At 35.3% G+C, this 25,371-nt stretch overlaps 9 protein-coding genes across 9 annotated transcripts; 6 read left to right on the top strand and 3 right to left on the bottom strand.

Annotated features, from left to right (window-relative positions):
- Nucleotides 1-1,034: 1,034 nt before the first annotated feature.
- Nucleotides 1,035-2,467, top strand: RO3G_08279 (uncharacterized protein; the record flags this gene model as incomplete). The annotated part of the gene is made up of 2 exons (XM_067662869.1): nt 1,035-1,842; nt 1,908-2,467. 2 exons carry the CDS (start codon nt 1,035-1,037, stop codon nt 2,465-2,467), a joined length of 1,368 nt encoding a protein of 455 aa, XP_067518970.1.
- A 709-nt stretch (nt 2,468-3,176) lies between these two features.
- On the top strand, nt 3,177-3,969 carry RO3G_08278 (uncharacterized protein; the record flags this gene model as incomplete). Its single annotated transcript, XM_067662868.1, has 3 exons — nt 3,177-3,276; nt 3,335-3,483; nt 3,547-3,969. The coding sequence occupies 3 exons, from the start codon at nt 3,177-3,179 to the stop codon at nt 3,967-3,969; spliced, it is 672 nt and encodes a 223-aa protein (XP_067518969.1).
- Nucleotides 3,970-4,645: 676 nt separating this feature from the next.
- RO3G_08277 (uncharacterized protein) lies at nt 4,646-7,595 on the top strand (the record flags this gene model as incomplete). Its single annotated transcript, XM_067662867.1, has 7 exons — nt 4,646-4,825; nt 4,878-5,439; nt 5,495-5,670; nt 5,731-6,321; nt 6,384-7,233; nt 7,287-7,544; nt 7,585-7,595. The coding sequence occupies 7 exons, from the start codon at nt 4,646-4,648 to the stop codon at nt 7,593-7,595; spliced, it is 2,628 nt and encodes an 875-aa protein (XP_067518968.1).
- A 610-nt stretch (nt 7,596-8,205) lies between these two features.
- Nucleotides 8,206-9,107, top strand: RO3G_08276 (uncharacterized protein; the record flags this gene model as incomplete). The annotated part of the gene is made up of 3 exons (XM_067662866.1): nt 8,206-8,263; nt 8,313-8,846; nt 9,043-9,107. 3 exons carry the CDS (start codon nt 8,206-8,208, stop codon nt 9,105-9,107), a joined length of 657 nt encoding a protein of 218 aa, XP_067518967.1.
- A 717-nt stretch (nt 9,108-9,824) lies between these two features.
- On the top strand, nt 9,825-13,252 carry RO3G_08275 (uncharacterized protein; the record flags this gene model as incomplete). The annotated part of the gene is made up of 8 exons (XM_067662865.1): nt 9,825-10,350; nt 10,435-11,015; nt 11,161-11,641; nt 11,696-12,446; nt 12,498-12,690; nt 12,748-12,918; nt 12,972-13,001; nt 13,181-13,252. 8 exons carry the CDS (start codon nt 9,825-9,827, stop codon nt 13,250-13,252), a joined length of 2,805 nt encoding a protein of 934 aa, XP_067518966.1.
- Nucleotides 13,253-16,098: 2,846 nt separating this feature from the next.
- Nucleotides 16,099-16,991, top strand: RO3G_08274 (uncharacterized protein; the record flags this gene model as incomplete). The annotated part of the gene is made up of 3 exons (XM_067662864.1): nt 16,099-16,103; nt 16,169-16,815; nt 16,870-16,991. The coding sequence occupies 3 exons, from the start codon at nt 16,099-16,101 to the stop codon at nt 16,989-16,991; spliced, it is 774 nt and encodes a 257-aa protein (XP_067518965.1).
- A 299-nt stretch (nt 16,992-17,290) lies between these two features.
- Nucleotides 17,291-19,891, bottom strand: RO3G_08273 (uncharacterized protein; the record flags this gene model as incomplete). Its single annotated transcript, XM_067662863.1, has 5 exons — nt 17,291-17,305; nt 17,553-18,021; nt 18,079-18,234; nt 18,314-19,309; nt 19,365-19,891. 5 exons carry the CDS (start codon nt 19,889-19,891, stop codon nt 17,291-17,293), a joined length of 2,163 nt encoding a protein of 720 aa, XP_067518964.1.
- A 347-nt stretch (nt 19,892-20,238) lies between these two features.
- Nucleotides 20,239-20,734, bottom strand: RO3G_08272 (uncharacterized protein; the record flags this gene model as incomplete). Its single annotated transcript, XM_067662862.1, has 4 exons — nt 20,239-20,298; nt 20,355-20,466; nt 20,519-20,545; nt 20,709-20,734. 4 exons carry the CDS (start codon nt 20,732-20,734, stop codon nt 20,239-20,241), a joined length of 225 nt encoding a protein of 74 aa, XP_067518963.1.
- Nucleotides 20,735-21,884: 1,150 nt separating this feature from the next.
- Nucleotides 21,885-24,237, bottom strand: RO3G_08271 (uncharacterized protein; the record flags this gene model as incomplete). The annotated part of the gene is made up of 5 exons (XM_067662861.1): nt 21,885-22,077; nt 22,128-23,021; nt 23,074-23,171; nt 23,365-23,561; nt 23,616-24,237. The coding sequence occupies 5 exons, from the start codon at nt 24,235-24,237 to the stop codon at nt 21,885-21,887; spliced, it is 2,004 nt and encodes a 667-aa protein (XP_067518962.1).
- Between the last annotated feature and the right edge of the window lie 1,134 nt (nt 24,238-25,371).

Genomic DNA, 25,371 nt, shown 5'->3' with positions numbered 1-25,371 from the left:
AGAAAAAGTTGTCAACATTAACCTTTTTTGTGATTGCAACTACAAATGATAAAAGAGGATGACATTGTATTTTATTGGATCAAGTCCTAGTGCTTTTATCCAACAAGATATTCTTGAAACATAGTATTTATTGTTTATCAAATCATATACAAGCAATCCCTAATCATCATTTACAAGTTTGGCTTTAATTTTATCTCGTCACTTTACATTTCAAATTCATGGCTGTCAAATGATGACAAGAACTTTAGGTGGCGGAATAAATCATATCACGTCATTTCAATTGACCTGTGATGACCAAGGATGTTTAGAAAAGAGCAAAATATGGAAATGATGTTTATTAAAATCCAAAATAGTTTATTTGAAATAGTCAACTTCATTTGAACAACTACAAAACAACATCATCTTGTGTCAACAATAACCTGGGTTGAATCTGAAGAAAAGGCTAGAAGAGAGAGAGAAAGTATGAATGATTCATCGTCATCATTCATCTTTGTGATAAATAATCGTCTTATAGCAAGCTTATTTATAAAAAGAGAGGGTTGGACCTTTTTCTTTTTGAATTAGGATAAATGCTCTAGTCAAGCTTATTAGATGTGATCAAGAATAAATAAGAATCTTGAATTAAATATACACATTGAATATAGGATGCTATGTTTAATAGAATAATAGCATACAATTCATGTTTCATTAATCAATCAGTTTCTTTTGATCATTTATAAAGTATGAAACTGTAATAAAAGATGTTTAAAAGAAGAAGAATGTAAACTTTGGTTATATACATTCATCCTGCCCTAATTATTCCCAACTTCTTCTTTATGTAAAAATAAGCTAATTATAAGATAATACGATGATGTATACAAAAATATTCTCTTTTCATATTGTAAACATCATCTATAAACAACTTCTTTACAGAATAACACTCAATCAAAAATTCCCTTGGATGGATCACAGCCCTATTTTTTTTTTTTTTTTTTTTTTTTTTTTGATTCCGAAATGAAAGCGCAAATAAATTCTATTTTATTTCTTTTAGAGCAATGTTTCAACCACCGTTAGCAAGGAAAAGAAGAAAATGGAAAGAATATGCGATATATGCCATCATCTTATTCCTTGTCTATCAGTGTATTCATACTTATAAAACAGCACAACCTTCAGTCACAGAAACAATACAAAAAATAGAAAAAGAAGACGGGATGGTAAAGAAGAGAAAGGGCATCAAGACATATAAAGATTACAATCAAAAACAACCCACTCTTCATTTTCAACAAGACGACAACAAGACGAGCTTTATGGACTTTCCTTGGTACCAGCAACCTCATACACGATCTCAGTTTAAACCCAACCCTTCTTTACTTTCAGTTGAAGCATCAGCCAAGGAAAGGATCATCTTGCAAGAAAAGGCAGTCTTGGAAGCTAAAAAGCTAGCCTTTCGACGATTCCCACCTGAAGACTATTCTACCATCCGAGGTACCAACCTAAGTCGAACTCAGTCAGTCGCTTTACGTGAAAAACTCTCCTGCTGGACAGCTGGACAGTGGATACGCGATGAAAAAAAGAGTTTTCAGTTAAAGCACCTTCAGGACCCCATCTACAGTTCCTGTGATCACCAGTTTTACAAGACACATGGCATCAGTGACAAACGAGAGGCAACACAGTACGTGTGGAAACCCCATTCGAAATCCTGTCCGGTCAATAAGAAAATATCGAGCAAGAACTGGTGTAAATTGTTGAGAGGAAGAAACATGCTGTTGGTAGGTGACTTGACACACTATCAATATCATGAATTGTTCTTGGATACCTTTCGAGATGATCCTACCGTTTGTTTTGGTGAATTGAATTGCAAAGGTAAGAATGGATGATGACAGCAGTCAACTGAGCTAGACCTCTTGTAGATCATACGATTTGTAAAGCCAAAGATACAAGACTCCGCTATGTTCGTAACGATCTCCTTTCAACCGTCCGAAAGTTTCATAATCGAGATCAAGGACATCCACTGGCCAACTTGGTAGAGTGGCCCTTTGTGACATCCAACATGTTGCTTTCCTATCCAATCCTTATCCTCAGTCGAACAACACAGCTAGGCGATGATGACCTTTTGTTTACAAGACGTTTAATTCATACAATGAGAGTCATTCGTGAGAACACACCCGATAGTCTTGTCATCTACCAATCATCCCCTATCGGACATCCCTTTTGTAATGATGCTCAGGGACCGCTAACAAAGGCATTGTCGGATGACGAATTAAAACGATTGCCTTATGGTTGGAGTGAAGTGAAGCGAAGAAATGCGATTGCAAAGGCGGTAGTGGAGGCATCAGGTGGAGTTTATCTTGATTTGGCTTCTATGGTTGACTTGAGACCAGATGGACATATTGGTCAAGGAGACTGTTTAAGATATTGTATACCAGGTCCACTGGATGCTACTATGCAGCTTTATTATCAACTGTTTGTAGAACTCGAAAAAAAATAAATCCTCTCTTTTTTCATCAAACTAAGGCAACCGAGTATATGTTTTAATTTATATATAAAAAAAACCTTTGTTATCTGTATTTTCTTTCTCTTTTGTTATGAATACATCTACTAAAAATCCCTTTGCGAACTAGTACTCTGCAACAGAACTCGACACGTAACTTGACATCAATGCAAGAACTGTAAATAAACATGATTTAATCTCAGCTTACAAGATCTCAAATCGCATGACATCCTCTAATGGAAAGATCCGATATTTGCTTTAAATACAAAGCAAAACACATACAAGTATATATTCATTATCTTTTCAAGTATTGCCTATATAATTTATAGCAGTCAAATTAATTCTTTCCTCTCGGTATTCAACCTATTCTTTTTTTTTTATTTTTCCTCTTGAAAATAAACAAAACCTTTTTTTTTTCCCTTATTTTTATTATTAAAAGCCCTTTTTTTCTTTTTGTAAGGAAAAAAAAAAGAGAGAGAGAAAAGAAAGGGAAAAAGGTTCTCTTTTGTATATATATGCCAGAAAACTATCGACAGACACGTACCACTTCTTCTTCTTCTTCAGTCACCTCTTCTAATGTCGTAGGTGTTCATTATAAAGTAGGACGTAAAATAGGTGAAGGAAGTTTTGGTATTATTTATGAAGGTAACCAGAATGAACTGCAAATGATAAAAGTAGAAGCTAAATACAAAAAGGCATAAACCTTATGAACAATCAACAAGTGGCTATAAAGTTTGAATCAAGAAAGTCAGATGCACCTCAATTACGTGATGAATATAGAACTTACAAGGTCTTGGCCGGTTTACGTAAACACAACAAAAATAAAAGGCAGATAAAGGCAGCTATGAACTAATATTTAAATAGCTGGTATCCCTGGTGCTTATTATTTTGGTCAAGAAGGACTTCACAGTATATTAGTGATCGATTTATTGGGGCCGAGTCTTGAGGATCTGTTTGATATGTGTTCTCGTAAATTCTCTATTAAAACAGTAGCCATGTTAGCTAAGCAAATGGTAAGACGGAAAAAAAAAGATGAATACAATCCTGAGTAGAAAGAGAATAACGTTCGTCTGTAGATTACACGTATACAATCGATTCATGAACGTAACCTTATTTATCGTGATATCAAACCCGACAATTTCTTAATCGGTCGTCCCAACACAAAATACGCCAATACGATTTACCTGATTGACTTTGGTATGGGGAAGCTTTATCGTGACCCTAAAACAAAGCAACATATTCCTTATCGAGAAAAGAAGAGTCTTTCTGGTACAGCTCGTTATATGTCCATCAATACACATTTAGGAAGAGAACAATCCCGTCGGGATGATTTGGAATCACTAGGTCACGTCTTTATGTATTTCTTGCGTGGTTCACTTCCCTGGCAAGGATTGAAAGCAGCCACAAATAAGCAAAAGTATGAAAGGATTGGCGAAAAGAAACAGACGACGAGTATTCACGATCTATGCGCTGGGTTTCCAGGTAACGGATGCGCATGAAACAGAGAAGGAAAACAGTCATCGTAACACTGTTTATTATAGAGGAGTTTGGCCATTATCTTCAATATGCGCGCCGACTTGGATTTGAAGAAAACCCGAATTATGAATACATGAAAAACTTGTTTGATAAAGTGCTCGAATCAATAGGTGAAATAGATGATGGGGTATATGACTGGATGTTATTGAATGATGGGAAAGGATGGGAGGTAAAGAAAACAAAATCTTGCTTTTTTGTTTAATCATTAACATGGCTGTAAAAGTATCGATCCAGTTATTATCGCCGAAATACAGCAGTGGCCGCTTTAAATAATGCAGTGACACCCAGGCAACATAATACCACAACACCGCCAAAGAATACCAATACTCATACTACTACCCATAATGCAAGTAAACGTTACAGTCGGCATATGTATAGATCAGCACAACCCATGCTATCTGATGCGGCCATTGTCAATTATCATACAATCGATAACCATACTGAACACCAAAAGAGAGGATTCCTGTCTACTTGTTTAACTGCCTTGTCTTGTGGTTGCTTGTAAATAGTGACTGCTTTCTATTTTGTGGCTTGTGTATAATTTTACAATGTAGAGAAACTGTCAAGTTTCCATTTTTTTTTTTTAATTCATACACACATCAAACATAAATATTCCTTTTCTCCTTTCATTTGTTTTACATGGTTGAATTGAATAAGAAGAGACGCCTTGAGAAAAAGCAAGGTCTTAAACACTCTAAAATATATCAGCCTTTTAGAGCCATTGGCTATGTTACCAATGAAACTCCTTATGTCATCAACAATCTAGGACAAACCTATTTATTAACCACCAGTGTTGGCAAAAGCTTTCAAACTTACGACGTAAGCAAAAATAACCATTTGATCTGGAAAGTATTAATAATTCATCTTGCAGTTGGGAAAAATGAATCTTTTATTTGTTAGTACACCTACAGAAAAGCCCATTACAGCCATGGCCTCTTTCAAGAAGCTCATGTATGTAGCTACGAGCAACAAAGTGCTTGGTTACCTTCGTGGTAAGCAAGTACTTGAGCTCGGAGGACAAGGCGAATTTACTATTATGCAGATCCTTGTTCTTGGTGGTTACATGGTCGCCCTTTGTGATGACAATACACTGAAGGTGTGGGACACAGCCACAGGTGATCTGTATACAGAGATTGAATTTGGACATGAATTTACGGCCACAGCTATGCTTCATCCAAGCACCTATTTGAATAAGATCTTGATCTCGAGTACACAGGGCACAATGCAAATTTGGAATATTCGATCCAACAAGATGGTGTATCAATTTAGATATATGGGCTCAGCTATCACTTGTCTTGTTCAGTCCCCAGTTGTAGATGTTGTAGCAGTTGGATTGTTGGATGGCACAGTGATTCTTCATAACATCAAGGCGGATGAAAAGATTGATAGTGTCAGACAAGATGATCGTGTTACCGCTATTACCTTTAGAACAGGTATGAAAAGAAGAAAAGAAAGGCATAGCTGTCTATTGAACTCTTTTTTCTGTAGATGGAGAACATATGATGGCAACCGGTAACATGCATGGCGATGTTGCTTTGTGGGATCTTTCCGATCGTAGATTGGCACACATCATGAAGAATGCTCACGATGGTTATATTACTTCACTAACCTTTTTAAGCAATCAACCTATCCTTGTTACAGGTGGTACTGATAATGCTGTCAAGGTAAACTAATACACAGGATGTGTGCTGATGAGAACAGTACTAAACATTCACCAATTTTAGCAATGGATATTTGAAAAGCACAATTCAGTTCCATTCCCATTCAAGTCTCGCAGTGGTCACCATGCACCACCCAGTAAGCTGACTTATTTTGGTCGAGCTATTCTTAGTGCAGGAAGAGACCATTCACTTCGATGCTTCAGCACCATCTTGGACACACAGAATTTTGAATTCTCTCAGGGTCATTTGGCTAAAAAGGCCAAGGAGAGAGGCATCAGCATGGATGATTTGAAATTACCTCAGATACTCGATTTTGATATCAACATGGCCAAGGCCAAGGAATGGGATAATGTCATTACCTGTCATGCCAACGATAGCGCAGCACGTACCTGGACAACAAAGAACAAGCGATTGGGATCACACGTCTTGTTGAGTACGGACAAGACTGCAGTTAAGTCAACATGTATCTCATCTTGTGGTAATTTTGGCTACCTTGGATGTGCCTCTGGACAAATTGACATGTATAATATGCAATCTGGATTACATCGTAAAACGTTTGGAGGATCTGATGGCCATAAAAAAGCAATTACTGGTTTAACAACAGATATTATCAATAAATGCTTGATTACTGCTTCAGTTGATAAAACAATCAAGGTAAAAATAAAAATAAAAAAACTTGGCAAAAAATGAAAGGAAACTGATGGATTTCATAATAGATTTGGGATATAAAGACTGCCAAAGTATTGGATACCATTGATCTTGGATCACCTGCTGTATCTATTCGTTACCATATGGACAATGACTTACTGGCTGTTGTTTGTGATGATTTGGGAATTCGAGTGGTTGATCTGGAGACAAAACGAGTGATTCGTGAATTTTGGGGACACAGAAACCGAATTACCGATTTTGTCTTTAGTCCCGATAGTCGGTGGATTGTGTCTGCTTCCTTGGACGGCACGGTGCGTACATGGGATTTACCAACCGGCTCAATGATTGATATCTTTAAAGTGGAAGATATTGTGACCTGCTTGACTTTTTCACCTGAAGGAGATTTTTTGGCCACAGCACATGTGGATAATAACGGCATCTTCCTTTGGGCTAATCGTACTCAATATTCTAATGTCTCTTTGCGTCATATTGCCGATGATGACGAAGCTCAATTATTGAGCTTGCCAACCATGCACAACGATGACGATAATTCAGACACCGAGGATGAAGATTTGGAGATAAATAAGGAAGAAGAGATCAATACGGTTGAACAATTAACAGACCAAATGATTACAATGTCTATGGAACCTAGAGCCAAATGGCAAAACTTGCTTCATTTGGATACAATCAAATTGCGTAACAAGCCAAAAGAAGCACCTAAATTACCAGAAAAGGCACCTTTCTTCTTACCTACTTTACCGGGAGCCAAGGCACAATTTAACTTGGAGAATGCAATGGATGTAGATAAAAAAGAGGAAGATGAACAGGAAAAGTCCAAGAGAATCCAATTCACACAGTTGAATACAGACACTGAGTATAGTAAATTATTAAGAGCTGGACACGATGCCAATCAAACATGTAAGTCTTTCTTGTTGCGTGTAATGTTGTATGAAAACTTATCCTGCGATTAGATGCTGATTATGTAGAATACGCTAAATCACTAAGTCCAGCAGCCATCGATGTAGAATTGAGATCATTTACAATTGATCCAGAATTGACGCTATTAAATTACTTTTTGGAAGCCATTGTTTATATGCTAAAATCACGTAAAAACTTTGAACTTGCACAAGCATGGCTCTCTGTCTTTTTAAATATTCACGGTGACTTAATCATCTCTAATACATCACAACCCATTCATGACAATATCAAGACAATATTAGATATTCAAAGTACAGAATTCGGCAGATTATCACAACACATTCATTATAGTTTATGCTTGATTGATTTTGCAAGAAGAACATGATTGGCTAGACTCTGTTAATAAAAAAAATCCTTTTTTTTTACATGTGATTTTCTTTTTTTTTTTTTTTTTTTTTTTTTTTTAATGTCACAGATTCCTCCTCATTTTACAGATCGTTTTATACTCCAGAGATATAATAAAGCATTACATTTTGTACAAAACTTGCCTGCAAGTTCCAACTTTCAGCCTACAAAAAACCAAAAACTTGAAGTAAATAGGTTGTAATAAGAGATACGCAAACTAATCTTTGTAATAGTTGTATGCACTTTATAAACAAGTATCAGAAGGAAATATCAACACACAAAGACCAGGTTTATTTGATGTTGTTGGAAGAGCAAAATGGTATATTGAACAGTAAAACACGCTATTGTTGACTAAATAGTATAAAAGGGATGCTTGGAAGAAACTTGAAGGGATGACTCGATTGGAAGCAATGCACTTGTACGTAGAATCACTTTTAAAAGTATCAACTGAGGTAGAATATAAAAATACAAAGTACGATAAAGCTCGAGTATTTATCATTACAATAGGCATATAAAAAGAATATAGGAAGAGAAGAGGCACAAAAGATAATTCATGCTTTTGCAGTGATGAGACCTTCAGGACAAGATACTACTACCGATGATGATGAGATATCGGACCTTGATGGTAATCATTTGGCTTGCTTTACTAGTACGAAATCTCATTGATAACGTAGGCACAAGCATAACATCAGAAGAAGAGGAAGAGCAAAATTATCTTTTGACGATTCAAGAACGTAATGCACCTGTCTATCGACCCCCTTCAGTCACATCTACACAAACTATGGTGACAGCGCCCGCAACACCTCGTCAGGTACCTAGTTCAAGAAGGCCTTCTTCTTCTACGAATACCATACCACGAAGAGGATTTGGATTAGGCAGTCGAGATATATTACCATTTCATGAAGAAGAACAAGTGGTGCTAGACAGTAATCCTTGGGCGCATCATCCAGCGACAATGATGAGAGAAAGAAATTTAAAGACACCTACCTCAATCAGTTCTTTACGATTAACTTCTTCATCACCAAAACCACCGCCAGAATCCACAAGTAACTCATCTTCAGTGACAGCGACACCCCATAACAGATTGGTCTATACACCCACATCATCAAACCATGAGCCTTTTCATGCATTAGGTCCAGCTACGAAGCGAGCCATAGAGTATTTGCAGAGTGAATTGATTGCATTGAATGAACGTGTGGATGATCTACGTAGAGAACTAATAGAAAGAGATAAACAAAGACTGATACAATTTAAGAAGAATGAGCAATCAATTACTACTAATACTACTACTACTACTAACAATAATAATAATGAAGATAATAATTACGGATGGAAGTGGGTTATGAAAGTAGGTTGTATGCTCCATATCAATCTATCAAATCTATTCACCTTATTTTTCTGTAGGCTGTGTTGAAATATGCTGGAGTCAATTTCATGACGGCACTTGTGCTATTTTTAATCTTGTATAAAATCAAGAGTCCAATTGCTTATGTAATCCTAAGACAAACAAATCATCTTTTTTCGCCCAACTGAAATGTGCAAATAAAACATTTTAAAAAAAAAAAAAAGTGATAATTTAAGGATAATGTGATTGTCACTGTATGTTTCACAATGAGACAATTGCTTCTCACACAAACTAAAATAAGAAAGCATTGACCAGTGCTATCCAGTCACGTCAGTTTTGAATAAAGTCCATCAGGTGAGTAAGAGGAATGACTTGTAAACAAAGAAAAAAAAAAGTACTTTTCCTCCTTTTTTTTTTTTCATATATTCTTTCTGTTGATATGCCTCCATTTCATGAAGAACACATTCAATACAAATATCAAACAGAATTAAACAGAACACAGCACAAGTTACAGTTACAAAGACAGTCGTTCTTGGCAAATGATAAAGATTATTTAAATCATCCAAAGAATATGAAAAGATTAACAAAAGAATTGGATCGAATCAATAAAGAATATAAATGTCTGAGACAATACCACGATCCTTTATCTGAATCATTCAAGAGACTTTCTTATTCTCAAAAGACTTCTTTTACTAAAAAACATGCACATCCATCTATTCAAAGAATTCTAGAGAAAAAATAATCCTTTTTTTTTTTTCTCTCTAATAAATCACATTTATTTTCTTGTGCACAGACTATACACATATTTTATCTTTTTTTTACTTGATTTTTTTTCCCTTAAATGTCAACACAAACCTCTACGCCACGTTCAGGCACAACAGCAGCCATACCACAAGATGACCATCTACCTCATTTATTATCTCTTAAAGTCATGCGTTTATCGAGACCCCAGTTTGCAACTACTTTACCTGTCTTTTATGAATCTACCGAAGCTTCACCTCTTGTAGACGGTCTCGATTCTCTCAACATTTCAGATCTTACAGCTTGTCATCCCATCCAACCAAGTGATATTCAAATTCGAGATTTCGGTTTAAGCCAAATGCTCAAGTTACCCTCAGCCTTTGGCAACATATACCTTGGTGAGACGTTTAGTACCCTTGTGAGTATCAATAACGAATCTCCTATACCAGTTCATCAAGTCACAACAAAGATTGAGCTTCAAACATCCTCACAGCGTTTCTTGCTTGCAGATCAGCCACCGCTCAATGACTTGAGCCCTGGAGCCAACAGTGACATAACTGTCTCTCATGAGATCAAGGAACTCGGGGTTCATATCCTCGTCTGCTCAGTTCAATATATTGGCGATGGTAAAAAACGCCATTTTCGCAAATTCTACAAGTTTCAAGTTTCAAATCCACTCGCAGTCAAGACCAAGCTCAACAATATGATAGACGGACGAGTGTTTTTGGAGGCACAACTGCAAAATGTTTCTGCTGGACCTATGTTTCTAGAGCGTATGAAGTTTGAACCTTCAGAACATTTTGGATTTGAGAGTTTGAACGGGAGGATGGATAGTGAAAAGACTGTATTTGAAGACCAGTTCATTCATCCACAAGATGTGAGACAGTATCTTTATATGCTCTCTCCGCATCATGCAGACCGTATTTCGAGAACAACCAATGCGCTGGGAAAATTGGATATCGTGTGGCGATCGGCTATGGGTGACATGGGGCGATTACAGACGTCTCAGTTGACACGAAAGGCACCTTTGCTAGAAGACATTGAGATACAGCCATTTTGGGTTCAGCAAGATGCTGAGGTCAAGGTCGTGCTAGAGACACCCTTTCGATTAGGCATTCGTGTTACCAACCATTCAAATGAAAACATGAAACTGGTCCTTTCTGCTATCAAGACCAAGATGGGATCTGTCCTACTTTCAGGACTAGGTAGTAGACAACTGGGTGAATTGGGTCCTGGTCAGTCGACGGAAACCGAACTAGAATTTTTTCCCTTGACACCTGGATTACAAAGAGTAGGCGGACTGAGGGTCATGGATTTATTATCAGGCTATACAAAAGACGTAGATCATGTCTGTGATATTTTTGTTTTGGCACATCAACAAGACACAATCGAATCATCATTGGCTTAAAAAATATTTATGCAAACTCTAATAAAAGGTCTTTAGTCCTTCTCCCCAGTCATTCCTCTCTTTCTCTTCTTTTTGTTTTGGAAAACAGATGGCTGCTATCTTTCTTACTACAAATTCCAACTATTATTATGACTGTCCTCAACGAGTTCCTTTAACAGAAGATCATATCCAACCCACTGTTAGAAGACTATCAGAACAATATGAAAGACGCAGGTCGGAGGAACACCTGAAGTCATTAGCCTGTGAAGAGAAGGCTGCTATGACTGAAATGCTGTCTTTATTAAGACAAGGAATGTTACCCAATAATCAACAGATAAGTACTATCATCAGCAATATTCTAAGTAGTCGTGTGATTGAGTCCCAACCAGTCTCGAAAGATGGACAACTCATACTCAAGGAAATTCAAGATCTCTTGATCATAATTCAAAAAGCTTTAATTTTAAAAAACTCGGATGAATTGCTTCAATCCATGATGTATCATATAAAGAGAGTAACTGATTTACAAAAAAGTAACTAGGAAATACTAGCTTTTTACACAGATTAAATAACGTTTATAAATATAGATGCAGAATTTACATTAGGAACACTAGGTTTACTTAAAGTCATCTCATTTTGCTTATTTGATTATCGTTTTATAAATCTATTGAATCAAATACTACTAACTGTTCAAACTATCTTCACCAAGGATAAGCCTAACAGCAATCGTGAATCAATCGTATTGGCGCCTCAAATTCGACTGAGCAACTACAAATGTCAAAAGACAAAGATGCATGATGTGACACCAAGCGCTCCTTACAGTGACACTAATGTGGATATTATGGCCTGTCTAGAAAACATATTTACTACAGTCAAAGAACACCCACAATACCATTCTTCTCTCAACTCACTTTTTCAAATACTCATCATTTGGACACATTCTGTATCAAGAGAAGTATCTTTTCCTGATAATTTGAATGAACATCTGGAACTAGTAGTACAAGAGACAAAGGAAGTGTTTGAAAGATGGACAGGTGGACTACTTCTTGATCCATTGTTGAATGAATCAAGCACTCTTGCGCACTTAATCAGAGAAGATTCTCAGTTGATTGATCTCTACGTTAAAACAAGAGGCTTGGTTATTCAGTCATTTCAAGACTTTGACCTGTCATCTTGGTCACAACTTGTTATGGAATTAAAAGAACCAAAAGCTGACCCTTGTCGACAAACAATCACGCGTTTCGTTGAAAGAGCTCAAGGTTTACTTGAAGCTTTCAAAAATGATGAAATATTCAAGGAAATTTCTGAAAAAGTGTATTCTATTCATCAGCATCTATGGTAAAAAGGATATGTATTTAGATAAAATGAAGCTAATCTCAAACATAATAGGAATGATAAAACTATTTTAAAACCTCACTTGTTGGATGACTTTAAGATGACGTTACTCCCTGCTTTAATCGAACAAATCAAGTATGTTCCTTTACCACGATTAGTTATTCAAGAAAATGAACAATATGAAATGGTGATTGATAACATGATCATACCAGGAGATACATTAATGCCCGAAGCTATTGAGCTAAAGGTAAGGGGCCTCTTTTTCGTATTGTTTTAATTAAACATAATATTTTGCTATTGCTAGGTTGATGATTATTTAAGGTTTTATCCAAAAAGTGATTCAGGATCAACTAGTGTCCAAGGACTATTTCTTCACCTTCATGGTATACAAACATGGATAGAAGATGCCAATTTTTGGTACAAACGTAAAACTGGGCTTTTGGATATAACAGACTCGGGAATTGCTTCTGTGCATGTAAGTACATATTTGGAAAAGAACACTTTATTAAAGACTCTCTTTCTATATAGATGGATGGACTGTCATTATCTATTCGATTAGTAAGTGACTCGAAAGATGTATTACACAGATTTCAAGTAGAAAACTGTGTTTGTGAAATCAATAAACTTGAGGTTCATGTGAAGAAAAGCAGATACAAGTAAAAATGAGAAAAAATATTAATGCAATACAAAACTAACTTTTCTTCTTGGTCATCCAGCAATTTTTACAAAGTGTTTAGTCCGGTATTGACCAGTATGGTAAGACGTCAAGTGGCAAAAGAAATAGAAAACAACGTGATTCGATTGTTTGATAAGGGAGATAAAAAATTGACAGAGCATTTAGGCGGTCGAAATAACATCAATGAAAGAAAAGAAACGAGACGTACTAGCTTTATTTCCCAAATATTTCAGACTGTAAATCGAAAAATTATTGGAATGCAATAATTGGGTTTAAACAAAATGAAAACACTACTATTTTTTTATGTCTTTGTGATGTTGGACCTTTATTATTTTTTTCTCAAGTCAGTTGTTACCTTTTTTTTTTTTTTTTTTTTTTACAAGTAATATTTGAAATGCAAAAAATTCAATTAAAGTGAAATATAGTCTACTGCTATTAGTTTCAAGGCAATCGCTTCTTGTAAGCTTATGAAATTAAAGGAATTAACTACTTTGAAACAGAAAATTATTGCCGTATACACGTAAGAAATTCGTGCAAATGCAAGGCAAAGGCTTTGTTAATAGTTGTTTGCAGAGCGCTTTTTTTTTGGAATATACTTCAATTAAATATACAGACGTACATGTTCTGGAATAAATTAAAAACTTGAACAATTATATCATAATTAAATATAACACTCTATTCAATAGCTAAGGATAATATTGTTTGCTTAACTTTAGAAAGATACAACAAAGATCAAAAGTGATATAAAGACGCGTAAGTCAATAATCTAACATCATCTTTAAATAGTGAAAAAACGATTTTTATAAGCTATGCAGCTCATTATTTGTTAATAAAATCATTGGTTGTGTATACACCAACTTCATCGACAGCTGAAGATATTCTCATATTATGTGCAGTTGTTGGTTTTAGAGCGGGAAATCACATCAGCGACCTTTATTGCTAAATCTGTTAGGCATTCAAGCTGAATCATGATAAAACTCAATGGTATCTCTTGTACTCTTAAAAGGCAATTATTAGTGACAAGATAGCATGGTTCTTCTTGAAAAGGATTCACATGTAAACATATGAACTTATTTTACGTACAACTGCATAAGAAGAATATTTAGCTGGTTGCACAATACAGGAGATACTTAGTCAATCGTGTTATGAAGTACTTGATGTTATACAGAAAAGTTATTGATAAAATGAATGAAATAAATCTAATAAAATTACTTATTATTGCTATATTTATAAAGAATAGTAACTTTGTGATCATTTGTATATCCAAGTAATACAGTGGGTTCTTTTACGACTGATACATAATTATCTTGCTAGAAAAAGGATTCAGCAAACCAAAATGTATGGTCAAATTTAGTAGATAACCTGCTTCTCTTGATCATTTATTAATATTACCATCATCTAAAAAAATTTATGCTTTTATTTAGTATCATTGCATCTAGTATTTATCTCCTTTTCAATTAAATCCTTTTCAAGATACTTTGATTAACTATAACTGTAGATCTAGCATGAATAAATTTTAATATTAAGATCTGTTCCTGGCTATGCAACTGGACTATTATAATTATTTAAGTAGATCTATTTTTCATTTATGTGTCATTGCATCATGAGCTATATTAAGACAATTTGCATTGAGCTAAAGGGGTAGAGTTAGTTATGACCGAATAATAGAGAAAAGACTGTAATAAATCTTTGTAAAGCATTCACTACTCTGATTTCTTATAAATTGAATATGAGTCATGTTTAAAGTATGTCAGGATACAGCATAATACTTTGTATTCAATCTTTCAAATACAAATGAATCGAGATATAACCCCTCTCTAAACCCATTGTGAAGGAAAATGGCTGGGTTTAGTTGAATGACGGTAAATGGTTTCATCGTGAAGCCAATGTTACTTTGTACACAATAAAAGACTACTGATTTAAATTAGAATTAATAACGACTTTATCTATTTTATTTTTAAATACTAATCCATTTTGCCTTTCTTTTGCGGACTAATTTTTTTGGCGCTTTCAGCACTAATGGGGAGAGCAATTGGCAATTGAATGATAGGAGGTTCTGTAGCAATAGTTGGTGAAATTGGTGATGGTGCAGCAAAAGATGACTTGCTCCTAGTGAAGTTACCGACAAGAAAAGAAAATAAACGGAATTATTGGAGAAAAAAGCAGCAAGAAAAGACCCAGCAGCAGAAGAGCTAGTAATAGAAGAGTCAATACTGGAAGAGCTTACAAGATAAGGAACGATTTGTTACTGAATAGCGCTTAGTGCCGTGATTTGCAAGAACCATCTATTGGTTAAGAATTTGTTGATTATGTGCCTTTTGCTGTACGATTGTTTCCATTAATGTGTTTTGTTGGTTTTGCTGTTGTAGTAAACCCTCCGTTGTTGCATCTGGTTGCTGGTTTTTCTGTTGTTCTCTTTCTATTTTACGTCCAACTTCAGAGAAAGTTCATCAAATTAACTAACAAAATTCGACGAAATGTTTTAGCAGGAACAGATAATGAAATTTTATTTTTCGACAAATGATTTTCGTTCTTTTTTTGTGAACCGACAATATTCATCGTATTGACTGTATTGTAAAGTGGTACAAATAATAGAAATAAAACTCCATCTTTTTTTTTAGTGTAAATTAGATTTCTCCCCTTTCTTCTTCTCCTTTCCCTTTCTTCTTCTTCTTTTTTGTGAATGTAAAAAAGAGAAAAGAAGTGGTTTAAAATGGCATTTAAATCAATAATCAGTCTATCAAAAAAGATGATTTTCTTTCAACTTTTAATTGCATGCATTTTATGCTTGTATGTACTATTGACAGTAAAAGATTATAAATTTGGTGAGTCTTAAAATTATTTATACAAATTTGGGTATTAATTTTACTTTAGTAACAAATAATAAGAATAATGAAATACGAGAATACCCTTACACGATTATTACTGGATCAAGCGCAAACCATTTATGTTCTTTAGAAAATTTTTTATATTCTTTAAATGATGTAAAAGCTGATGTAGAATCTCATGAGTTCCCTAGAGTCGTTGTTTACAATATTGGAATGAATAGAACTCAATTACCTGTATTAAATCAACTTCAATCTCATGGCTTAATTGATGATCTCATCTTATTTGACCACGAGCGCTACCCTCAATTTTGGGATGTAGCGGTAGATGCTGGTCAATATGCTTGGAAAACAGGCATTGTCAATGATGCTCGTGTTCGATATGGTGGGATACTTGTTTGGCTCGATGCTGGAGATCAAGTAACTGCGGAGTTCATATTAAATATTCCGAAGATCATTCGTCAAGATTACCATGGTTTTTGGTCTCCAAAGAGTACTTCTTACATGGGGAAATGGACACATCCTGGTATGTTCAAATTCTTTGGAGCTAGCCTAAAAGAATACAAATATAAATCAAACTGCAATGGTGCTGCTATTGGGTTTGATACAACGAACTCTACTATTGTGAATGACATTATCGTTCCTTGGTTTGAGTGTGGTTTACAAAAGAATTGTATTGCTCCACCAGGTTCAAGCAGAGAGAATCATCGACAAGATCAAGCTGTTCTTACTTACCTTGCCTATGCCCACGGTCATCAGTGTACTGAGCACCCACACAATTTTAAATTACAAACACATCGCGATACGGCCTGTAGAGCTAGTTTGATGGAACTCGATGTACAAAACAAGTTACATCATCCTTCAGCCATAGGTAAACACATGGACAAATATTGTTTTCATCATGACTTAATAAATGTATATACAGATTCTCCAAAATGGGAACGTGCAAATACTATAGAATTATACCATCACCCAGAATGGAAATATCCTGCTGAACGAGTTCCTGTAAATATAAGAAAACCTAATACTTTATTAGATCTCAAATAAATTATATACAAAGCTATTATTAAGCTGACTTGGCAGTGAAATAAAATAGTCTGTTTTAAACGATTGCCAAGGAACCAGGAGTGTAATAAATATCGCAAAGTGTACTTGTTGCAAAAAAAAAAAAAAAATGAAATAAACAGCACTTTAAGCTTGTTAAATCATAGTGCTGTTTATGAATATTTCAATTAAGAAATAATCAGTATCTCTTGCATCAGAAGATACATTTAGCATGTTAACTGTTAGAAGGTTGCTGCTTTTATTCCAATGCCAATCTTTATCCGAGATTAGCTTATGCTTGTCTAAATCAACTTTCGCTATAATCATATCTCTTGATTCAAGGATTTCATTTGATATTGAGCATTTTGATATCCAGAATCCGCATGATTTACTTTTATGAGAAAGACGAGCGCTGTACTTTACAGAAAAGCTATCTTTTGTAGAAGAATGATTTAGTTCAACCATTTTTGTTTTCAAAATGGCACGTGAGCCATTAAACTTATCAAGGAGGCCCAGGCATGCAATAGATATACATTTAACTGATTTTGTACAAGAAATGCTTACAAGTGAAGACCCAAATCCGGCAACTCGTGTCAACAGAGCACTCGCACCATACAAATCTTTTGGACCGCTCAAAGGGAATAGAGGTAGTATTATTCCTTGATCCAGACCAGTAACAATATGGGCCACTGAAAAGGATTTGAAGATACTTGCCAAGTGAATTAGTTCACTGGCTTCTACCACTCCCAACCTGATGCAAGGACCTGTATTCCAAAAGCCATATACAGCATAGGCTGACTCTTCTTCATCACCCACTTCATTTTCTTCTCTATTTATATTATACAGGCACAAAAGCGCATGAGTGCCCATTGGATTTTCCAAGGCTGTTTTAAAAGTTGGTACTGGAGGTTGACGTGATCTCAGTAAGGTACGTGATCCATTTCGAGTCACAGAAACTAATTTTTCAATTAAATCTATATTGTGTTTTCCTGGAACATCAGTAAGATATACAGGCCCGCCAGACATAGCACGGCTTTTTTTTGTATCATGTTATTTTTCATATATATACAAATGTTGTATCATGACTTACCTTGAAGCATGATATTCAGCAAATGGATGATCTGATTGAAACATATCCCAATCTGCTATTACAGGATAGTGACGAGTCCAAAGCAAATTGATTGCATTTGAATAAATGTGCCAGGCATGACTGTCTAATACATCTGGAAAAAAATCATCACTGTTCCTACATGTGATGTTTCTTGTAAGTAAACGTATACCTTAATAATACTTCTCCCCCTCTTAAAGAATTCTCGCATACATACCTGAATGTTGCTTTTGCTTTGAACGACAGGGATGGTTCGAGTAATATATAAGGATTGAGTGACATACAGTGGATGACTCTGCTACTGATAAGTGCATCTGAATGGTCGATGAGCGCTTTTCGATAAGTATTCCACAAGTTCAGTCGTGTTTTAGAGTCGCACATCAAATCAAGGAATCCTCCTTGATTATCTACCTTGACAAAGTCAATGCCTGATTTATTCAAGAAATTATAAAACTCTTGATAAAACAGTTGAGGTTCCTTTATGAGACCTATAGAAGCCCCCTTATTATCTTCCAACTCAAAGTAGTTATATGTTTGTCTCCGTGCTAATTCTTTAGAGATACCATGCCAATAGCCACAGAGTGTATGCCATATTCCAACGTATTTTATAAACGGATATCTTTCCTTGATTTTTTGAACTGTTTGCTGTAAATCGCCCATTGGAAATTTAGCAGGACAGACATCAAAGGAAGCTAACTGGGAACGATCCAAGATTATATCACCCCAACCATCATCAAGTAACAAATAGTTCACAGGGATGTGATTATCTTTTAAAGAGCTTAATGCTTTAGAGATTTTATCATAGCTTAGTTCTTTCCCAAATGCGTTCCAAGTACAGTAACCAAGTGTTTCAACCAAAACAGTATCCTCTGGAGCCTTTGATATCTGACTGATTTGATCAGATAAATCTGCAATGCGCTCATAATAATACTGGATGGCAAATTTGACAAGATCGTAAAATTTGTATTCATTCTGAGTTGTTAAAAAGAGTAAATGAACTTGTATGTCGTCTTTTTGAGTATTGTCCGTTGGACAGTGAAAATAAACTGTATTGTTTGGGCCAAACGATAGCCAGCAATCAATGCTTGTGCCTAATGCCATCCAAAGGTGAACATCACCTCTTTCACTGTCTTGATAAAGTACCAACTGATGCTTTTCGACATCACTTGGATGAAAATAACTTGCTCCTGAAATGGGTGTTAACCATGTTGTACTAAAACGAGAACAAATTCATTTTAGAAACTTTCATCTCTGTTTTTTTCTATTACCCTTTTCGAAGAAACGAAACATGTCCGCTTATAGAATGATCCACTGGTCCTAAATCGATTACTCCCTGCTTGATTTGCTTTGGATTAGTTGAAAAATGGTAAAGGTCAATGCTATGATCAGAATGTTTTCTAATCATCTGAAGCTCAGGAATGCGGTGAATGACAGAGGGTACGAATCGCGTATGAGAAGGTGTTACGATAGTGATTCGTCCATTCTGTTGTGGTTTTCCATACCAAGTCCAGTTTCGGTCTTGAAGAGTTTTTACTCTTAAAGTGAATTCATATTGACTTGCAGCCAAGTCTGAAATATCAATAATTACAAAGTATCTTTTTTCTTGATGTTTCATTTTTACAAAAGGAAACTGTTTCCATTCTTTAGAGGTGGTTAAGTTAGACCATAGTTCAATTTGATAGTTATTATCCGTGTTATCATCTTGTATAATACAATAGTATGTCAAGATATTGTTTACTTTTTGCTTGATAATGGTATGTGAGTCTATATCAGGAAAGAGTAAAACTTGGGCCATTTTCTTTTTTTAAAAAGCGGGGGAAAATCTTTGGAAAGAGTAGTGTAAACAAGTAAAATATGCGCGTGTAACAGAATGGCATAATTCAATAATGATTCATATAAATATAAGCAGACTGATATTACTCAAATATGAATCAATAATAGTTGATGATTCTATACCAAATCACTCTACTACTAATTATTATAATGTACAGTAATCGAAACTCTTTCCAAAAAAAACATTCATCCAAGAAAATATTATTTGATGACAAACATCTCTTCAGCCTTTCTCCTTGGAATCACAAAAAAAGCATGATATTTAATAAACACATGAGTCTCTTTTTTATATAAAAACAATATATATTTTTAAACTTCAAAGTTAGAAGGGTTAGTGCCTTCTTCTCTTTGAGAATCCCATTTGGAGATCTACACAAACATGTTAATTTATCATTTTCTTTTAAATAATAAACGCGCATTTTTACCCATTCATTAGGACACAAGGCGTGATAAGCCTTAAAGAATTGTTTGCAAGGAGCAAAGTCTTCACCACGAGCGCCAATACACTTGTAGTAATCAACATAGTTTTGCCAGCAGCTATTCAAACTAAATTAGAAAAAAATTCAATAAACAATCGTTGTATGCATACTTCTTGGATTGATTGGTGTTGGGGAAACTATTTATATGTTATATTAGTAAAAAAAACAAATACTTGATTCTATCATTGTACACATTTACCGAGCATCGAAACCAGCTTTTGATTAGAAAGCAATAAATGAGTTAGTAATTTACAACAATATTCGTTTTTTTTCAAGTATTCTTAGTTACCGGTGACCAACTTTTGTGTATCGGCAGATTCAGACATTGTTATTTAATGAGGCAATAAGAAAGAGAGAAAACAGACAAAATCAAAAAATTTTGGCAGACAATATAGCGAGGCCCTGGCAAAATAATCAGGTCACTTCGGGGATACAATCATATGATGTCACACTAGAAAATAGATTTACTCATTTCCCCTCAAAACAAGGCTGAATTTAGCGAAAACGAGTCACATTAAAAAAGTTGAAAAAGTGTATTGAAATAAGACAATAATGAAATATAAAACATTCACATGAAGGCCCTAGAAATGTAGTACAATCGTGCTGCAGGTAAAAAAGAATCTGCAAAGAGCTTTCATTCCTTTGTTGGTTGTGATCTTGTCAAACATTTAAGTTTGACTTCATTTTGTCTTGGTAAAAAGATTTACTTTTCGATTTCAATAGAGTAAGCCTTGGTGCTATCAATTACATTATGAATATTGAAAAGGATATCCTGTACATTATAGTAATTCGACATTTATTATAGGTACAAATTTCCCAGTAACCTACATGCTCACGACTGATTATTCAATGGATCCTATCAAGGATTCCTTAGCCTTTACCAACAATACTATTGATTTGGCCAATTTTAAAAGATAACAATACTACTGAATATGTTGTCTACCTAGAAGCAGCTGTGCCTTGGTATCTATTCATATACATCAAGTCAAGGGGTTTCTTTAAAATCTAACCTTATTTTGGGTTAATCTTATCAATGGCTTTCTTTTATCGACAGCACTGATCTCTGGACCCCCAGCTGCTGTGGTCTTTCGTTTATTTGGTGCGCTCATTGGAGATTTATTGATGACGGATTTCATTTTGTAGACAGGAAGTTGGTTATCAGTGTTATGTGGCAGTTTACCATTCTCAAAAAAGACAGACTTGGCCTTAACTAACTTGTTCAATCGATTATACTTCGTTCCTTTTGGTTCACGCCTCTCTCATATATATGACTCCTTTTATACTATATAAATAAAAATAGACTATTCATTTACAAAAAGAAAAAAGGATTTCTTGCTTTGCTTAGAACTAAAAAAATTACCTTCCAAGCAGAAACTGTCGTTGGGATGATATGAGAAAGACATAAAAGTTTAAGAGAACCATTGACAAGTACGTTTAAAATTACATTATGACGAAAATTAATTATAAATTTTATTCTTAAAATTTTGACTTTGTGGAATCTTTAATAATACAATCAGCAATATGCAATGCAACAGCTTCAGTTGTCACCATGGGATTAACACCAGAAGCAGTAGGGAAGACAGACGCATCAGCAACATACAAATTTTTGACTTCCCAAGTTTCACCAGTAGGTTTCACAACCGATGTCCTAGGTGAAATGCCCATACGACTATATTTATGAAATTAGTACATTTTCAATTACAACAATCTCCTTCTTACTTTGTTCCCATTTGATGAGCCGAGTATACACCTGATCCTTCATCAGGGAATCCATATTTAATCACCGTAGATTTCCATGCTATGTATCGAGGGTTATCTATCCTTGATTCTTCACTGGTTTCAAACTTAAATGGTTCCACTCCAAACTGACTTGTTTGGACTTCCCGAGCCCCAGCAGCAACCAAAATATCAATAGATCGAACAATACCTTCATGAAGTGATCGGCGGTCTCTGTTTGATAAAGTGTAGTCCACAATCACGTTTTCGTCTTTATCATACGTCACGGATCCTTGGGAATCTTTGTCACGAGCGATGATGATAACAGGAGCACATTGATCGTAGCGCAACATGGCTTCTTTATGAGCAGCAGCACCACGCCAAGGAACAACGGTTGAGAATGCACCAGGATGAAGAGAAGGTACATAGATTTTGGCTCCATAGCCATCATTTTCTGTATTTTCAACTACACTACTGATTGCTGTCATGATAGAACCTTCAAATGGCCTGATCTTACGATCAAAGTAACCAAAGGCTGCTGCTACAGGATGAACATGAAGGTTTCGTCCGATATTTTTATTCTTCAAACCACTGCGTAAAAGGACACCAGGTGATTGGAAGGTGCCACCGGAGATAATGACTTGATCGGCCTTGATACGAACTGTTTTTTCATAATGTACAAGACATTCAATGCCGACTGCTTTGCCATCCTCCATAAGAACTCTCTTCACCTTTGTCTTATCCAAGAATTTAGCGTGGTGGTCATATGCATCGCGAAGCCAGGAGTTCATTGAACCATTCTTGACACCAGCACGACAACCACAGAAGCAGAAATGACATTCATGGGCTTTACCTCCTGTGTTTTGTGGTACATCAGCTACAGGATAACCAAGCACCCTTAAAAAATGTTAAAAACAGAGGAAAAAGACAGATGATGAAAGAGACTTACTTGCAACCATCTACTAGTACTTGATTTGGTCCGTTGTGCTTGATACCTGAAGTGGTTGCGCCAATGCGTTCAAACACTTTATCAAGATCTTCTGTAAACTAAAATAAAAGCTGTTAAATATGTATTCAACAGAATGAATATTGAAGTCGAACCTTGGGTGATATAAAATGAGTTAAACCTTGCTTTGCCCACTCTTCGCGAGCAAAATGCTGAAGCTAAAGAGGTGTAAGTAACTATAAACTAAAAATCGCATGTGCTTCGGTGTACCTTGAGACTCGCAGACCAATTTACAGTCGTTCCTCCTCCAAATACACTACCAGTCAAGATAGATACAGAACCACTCAGCGTAGGAGAGAAACCACCCTGTTCATACAAGTTGGTAAATCCATCAAGTTCATTGTTTATAAATTCTTCTTCACTATAGTATTTTCCTTTCTCGATAACCAACACAGATTTTCCAGCTTGTGCTAGCTGACTTGCAACCACACCTTTTTAAGGGTTTTAGCTCCAAAACTTTCTTTTAAAGTTTATCATTGTCCTACCTCCTCCTGCTCCGCTACCAACAACAATTGCATCAAAATGCATATCATCTTGTACTTCATCCAATTTCATCATGGGCAATCTCTCTGGGAAGCTCACATAACCATCCTCCTTCTTTAAATCATAATGCATTCCTTTTGCAAACACATCCGAATGGCTTCTATAGGCAGGATGACAGGCAAGAGCTTGAAATGTTTTATAAACTCCTCTAAACTTTGGTAAATAGGAATCTTTCCAATTTAAAATGATCTTTTCTCTTTCGGCCCAAGACAAATTCTTGAATTCGTTAAAGTGCTTTGTTAAAAGAAAGGTACCAGGGCGGGTTGACAAGAGGGACAGGAATTTCAAGAGTTCAGTACGCTTTGGTGGCAAAATAACATGGTTGATAAAGGTACATGTTGCTTCGATAGAGTTTAAAGATGAACTGGAGATTTGACAAAATTCGCGTACTTCTTCTTCTGTATGTGTTTCTTTCAATTTCTCCACAAGGGCATCCTCTTGTTCTTTAGGAAGATGAGCAACAAACACATCAAGGATAGAAACAAGAGTTTCCTTTTGGCATTCGGTTAATTCGAATGGTTCAGCCACACGATGGCGGAAGGGATCAGATATAGAATTGGACATGGAATAAAAAGAGTAAAAGGGGGGAATAGCTCACCTTTTTTTAATCCAGGCCCTCGGTATATTTATACTTGACATTGTCTAGATCACGTGTGCTGCTTAAGATATCCGAATTCAGGTTCTTTGATTAGTGATGTTTAAATCTCTGTTCAAATATTTATGCGCAAATCAAATCTCCTTGGAATCTTTATGGGAAAAAAATATGGTTTGTCTATACTTTTTTTTTATTGATTTGGGAATCTTGCAGAAAAATGAATAGTGTGCACAAGTGTTTAACCTTATTTTTTTTTTTTTTTTTACAAAACGCTTTGACAAGCTGTTTGAGGTACAATTCAAGTAATTACTCTAATGAATGTAATGTTTCAATTTTTAAGCTCGTACACTTGTAACACTATTCTAATCAACTACTCGTGTTTTGGACTGCTTGCCAAATGATCTCCCTTTTCGCTTCATGCCCCACTTTAATACAGTACACAGGAGAGGCAAGATCTCTTTTATATATTTGCAACTCCGTCGTGTCACTCTCTCTTTCAGATCAATTCTCGTGCACTGCTTCCTATTAAATCTGCGTTTAAACTGCCGCAATATTTTTTAATGTCTAAATGATAACCGCTCTGCATCTACATTGTCTATTAAAGCTTTTCTGCAACTTTGAATTTCAGAGAGAAAAGTATACAAAAGTTTTATTTAGACAATAAGGTTGAAAAGTGAAACAAATTTGGACACAAAGAATCCTAAATATAAAAAGCGGATCGATATACTTTAGAATGAAGATCTTTTATCACAAATGATTCATACTTGTAGAAAAGAATAGCTTAATATCATCTAGTTTTCTTATATATTTGTTATATACTTTTTTTCTTAAAAAACCTGAGCATAGTTCACAAAATTCGTCTTTACAAAATAAAAGAAAGGACATTGCTTTCTACCTAGACTTCATTTTATTTCCAAATGGTTGAAAGTTTCATGATATTATCACTCTAAACTCAAGTGTAACTTGAATATCTTGTAATTCCATGCTTGAAGTATATTACATTAAAAAATACATGTACGCATTTAGCGTGATTATGTTGATTGATGCCCAGCTTCTCTTTTAATTTAACAGATATTCTTAGAAAGTTTGCAAAGAGTATAAGC

The sequence above is a fragment of the Rhizopus delemar genome, genomic scaffold (assembly GCF_000149305.1).
Source record: "Rhizopus delemar RA 99-880 supercont3.6 genomic scaffold, whole genome shotgun sequence".
Taxonomy (NCBI): domain Eukaryota; kingdom Fungi; phylum Mucoromycota; class Mucoromycetes; order Mucorales; family Rhizopodaceae; genus Rhizopus; species Rhizopus delemar.
This window is presented reverse-complemented; position numbering and strand designations above follow the sequence as displayed.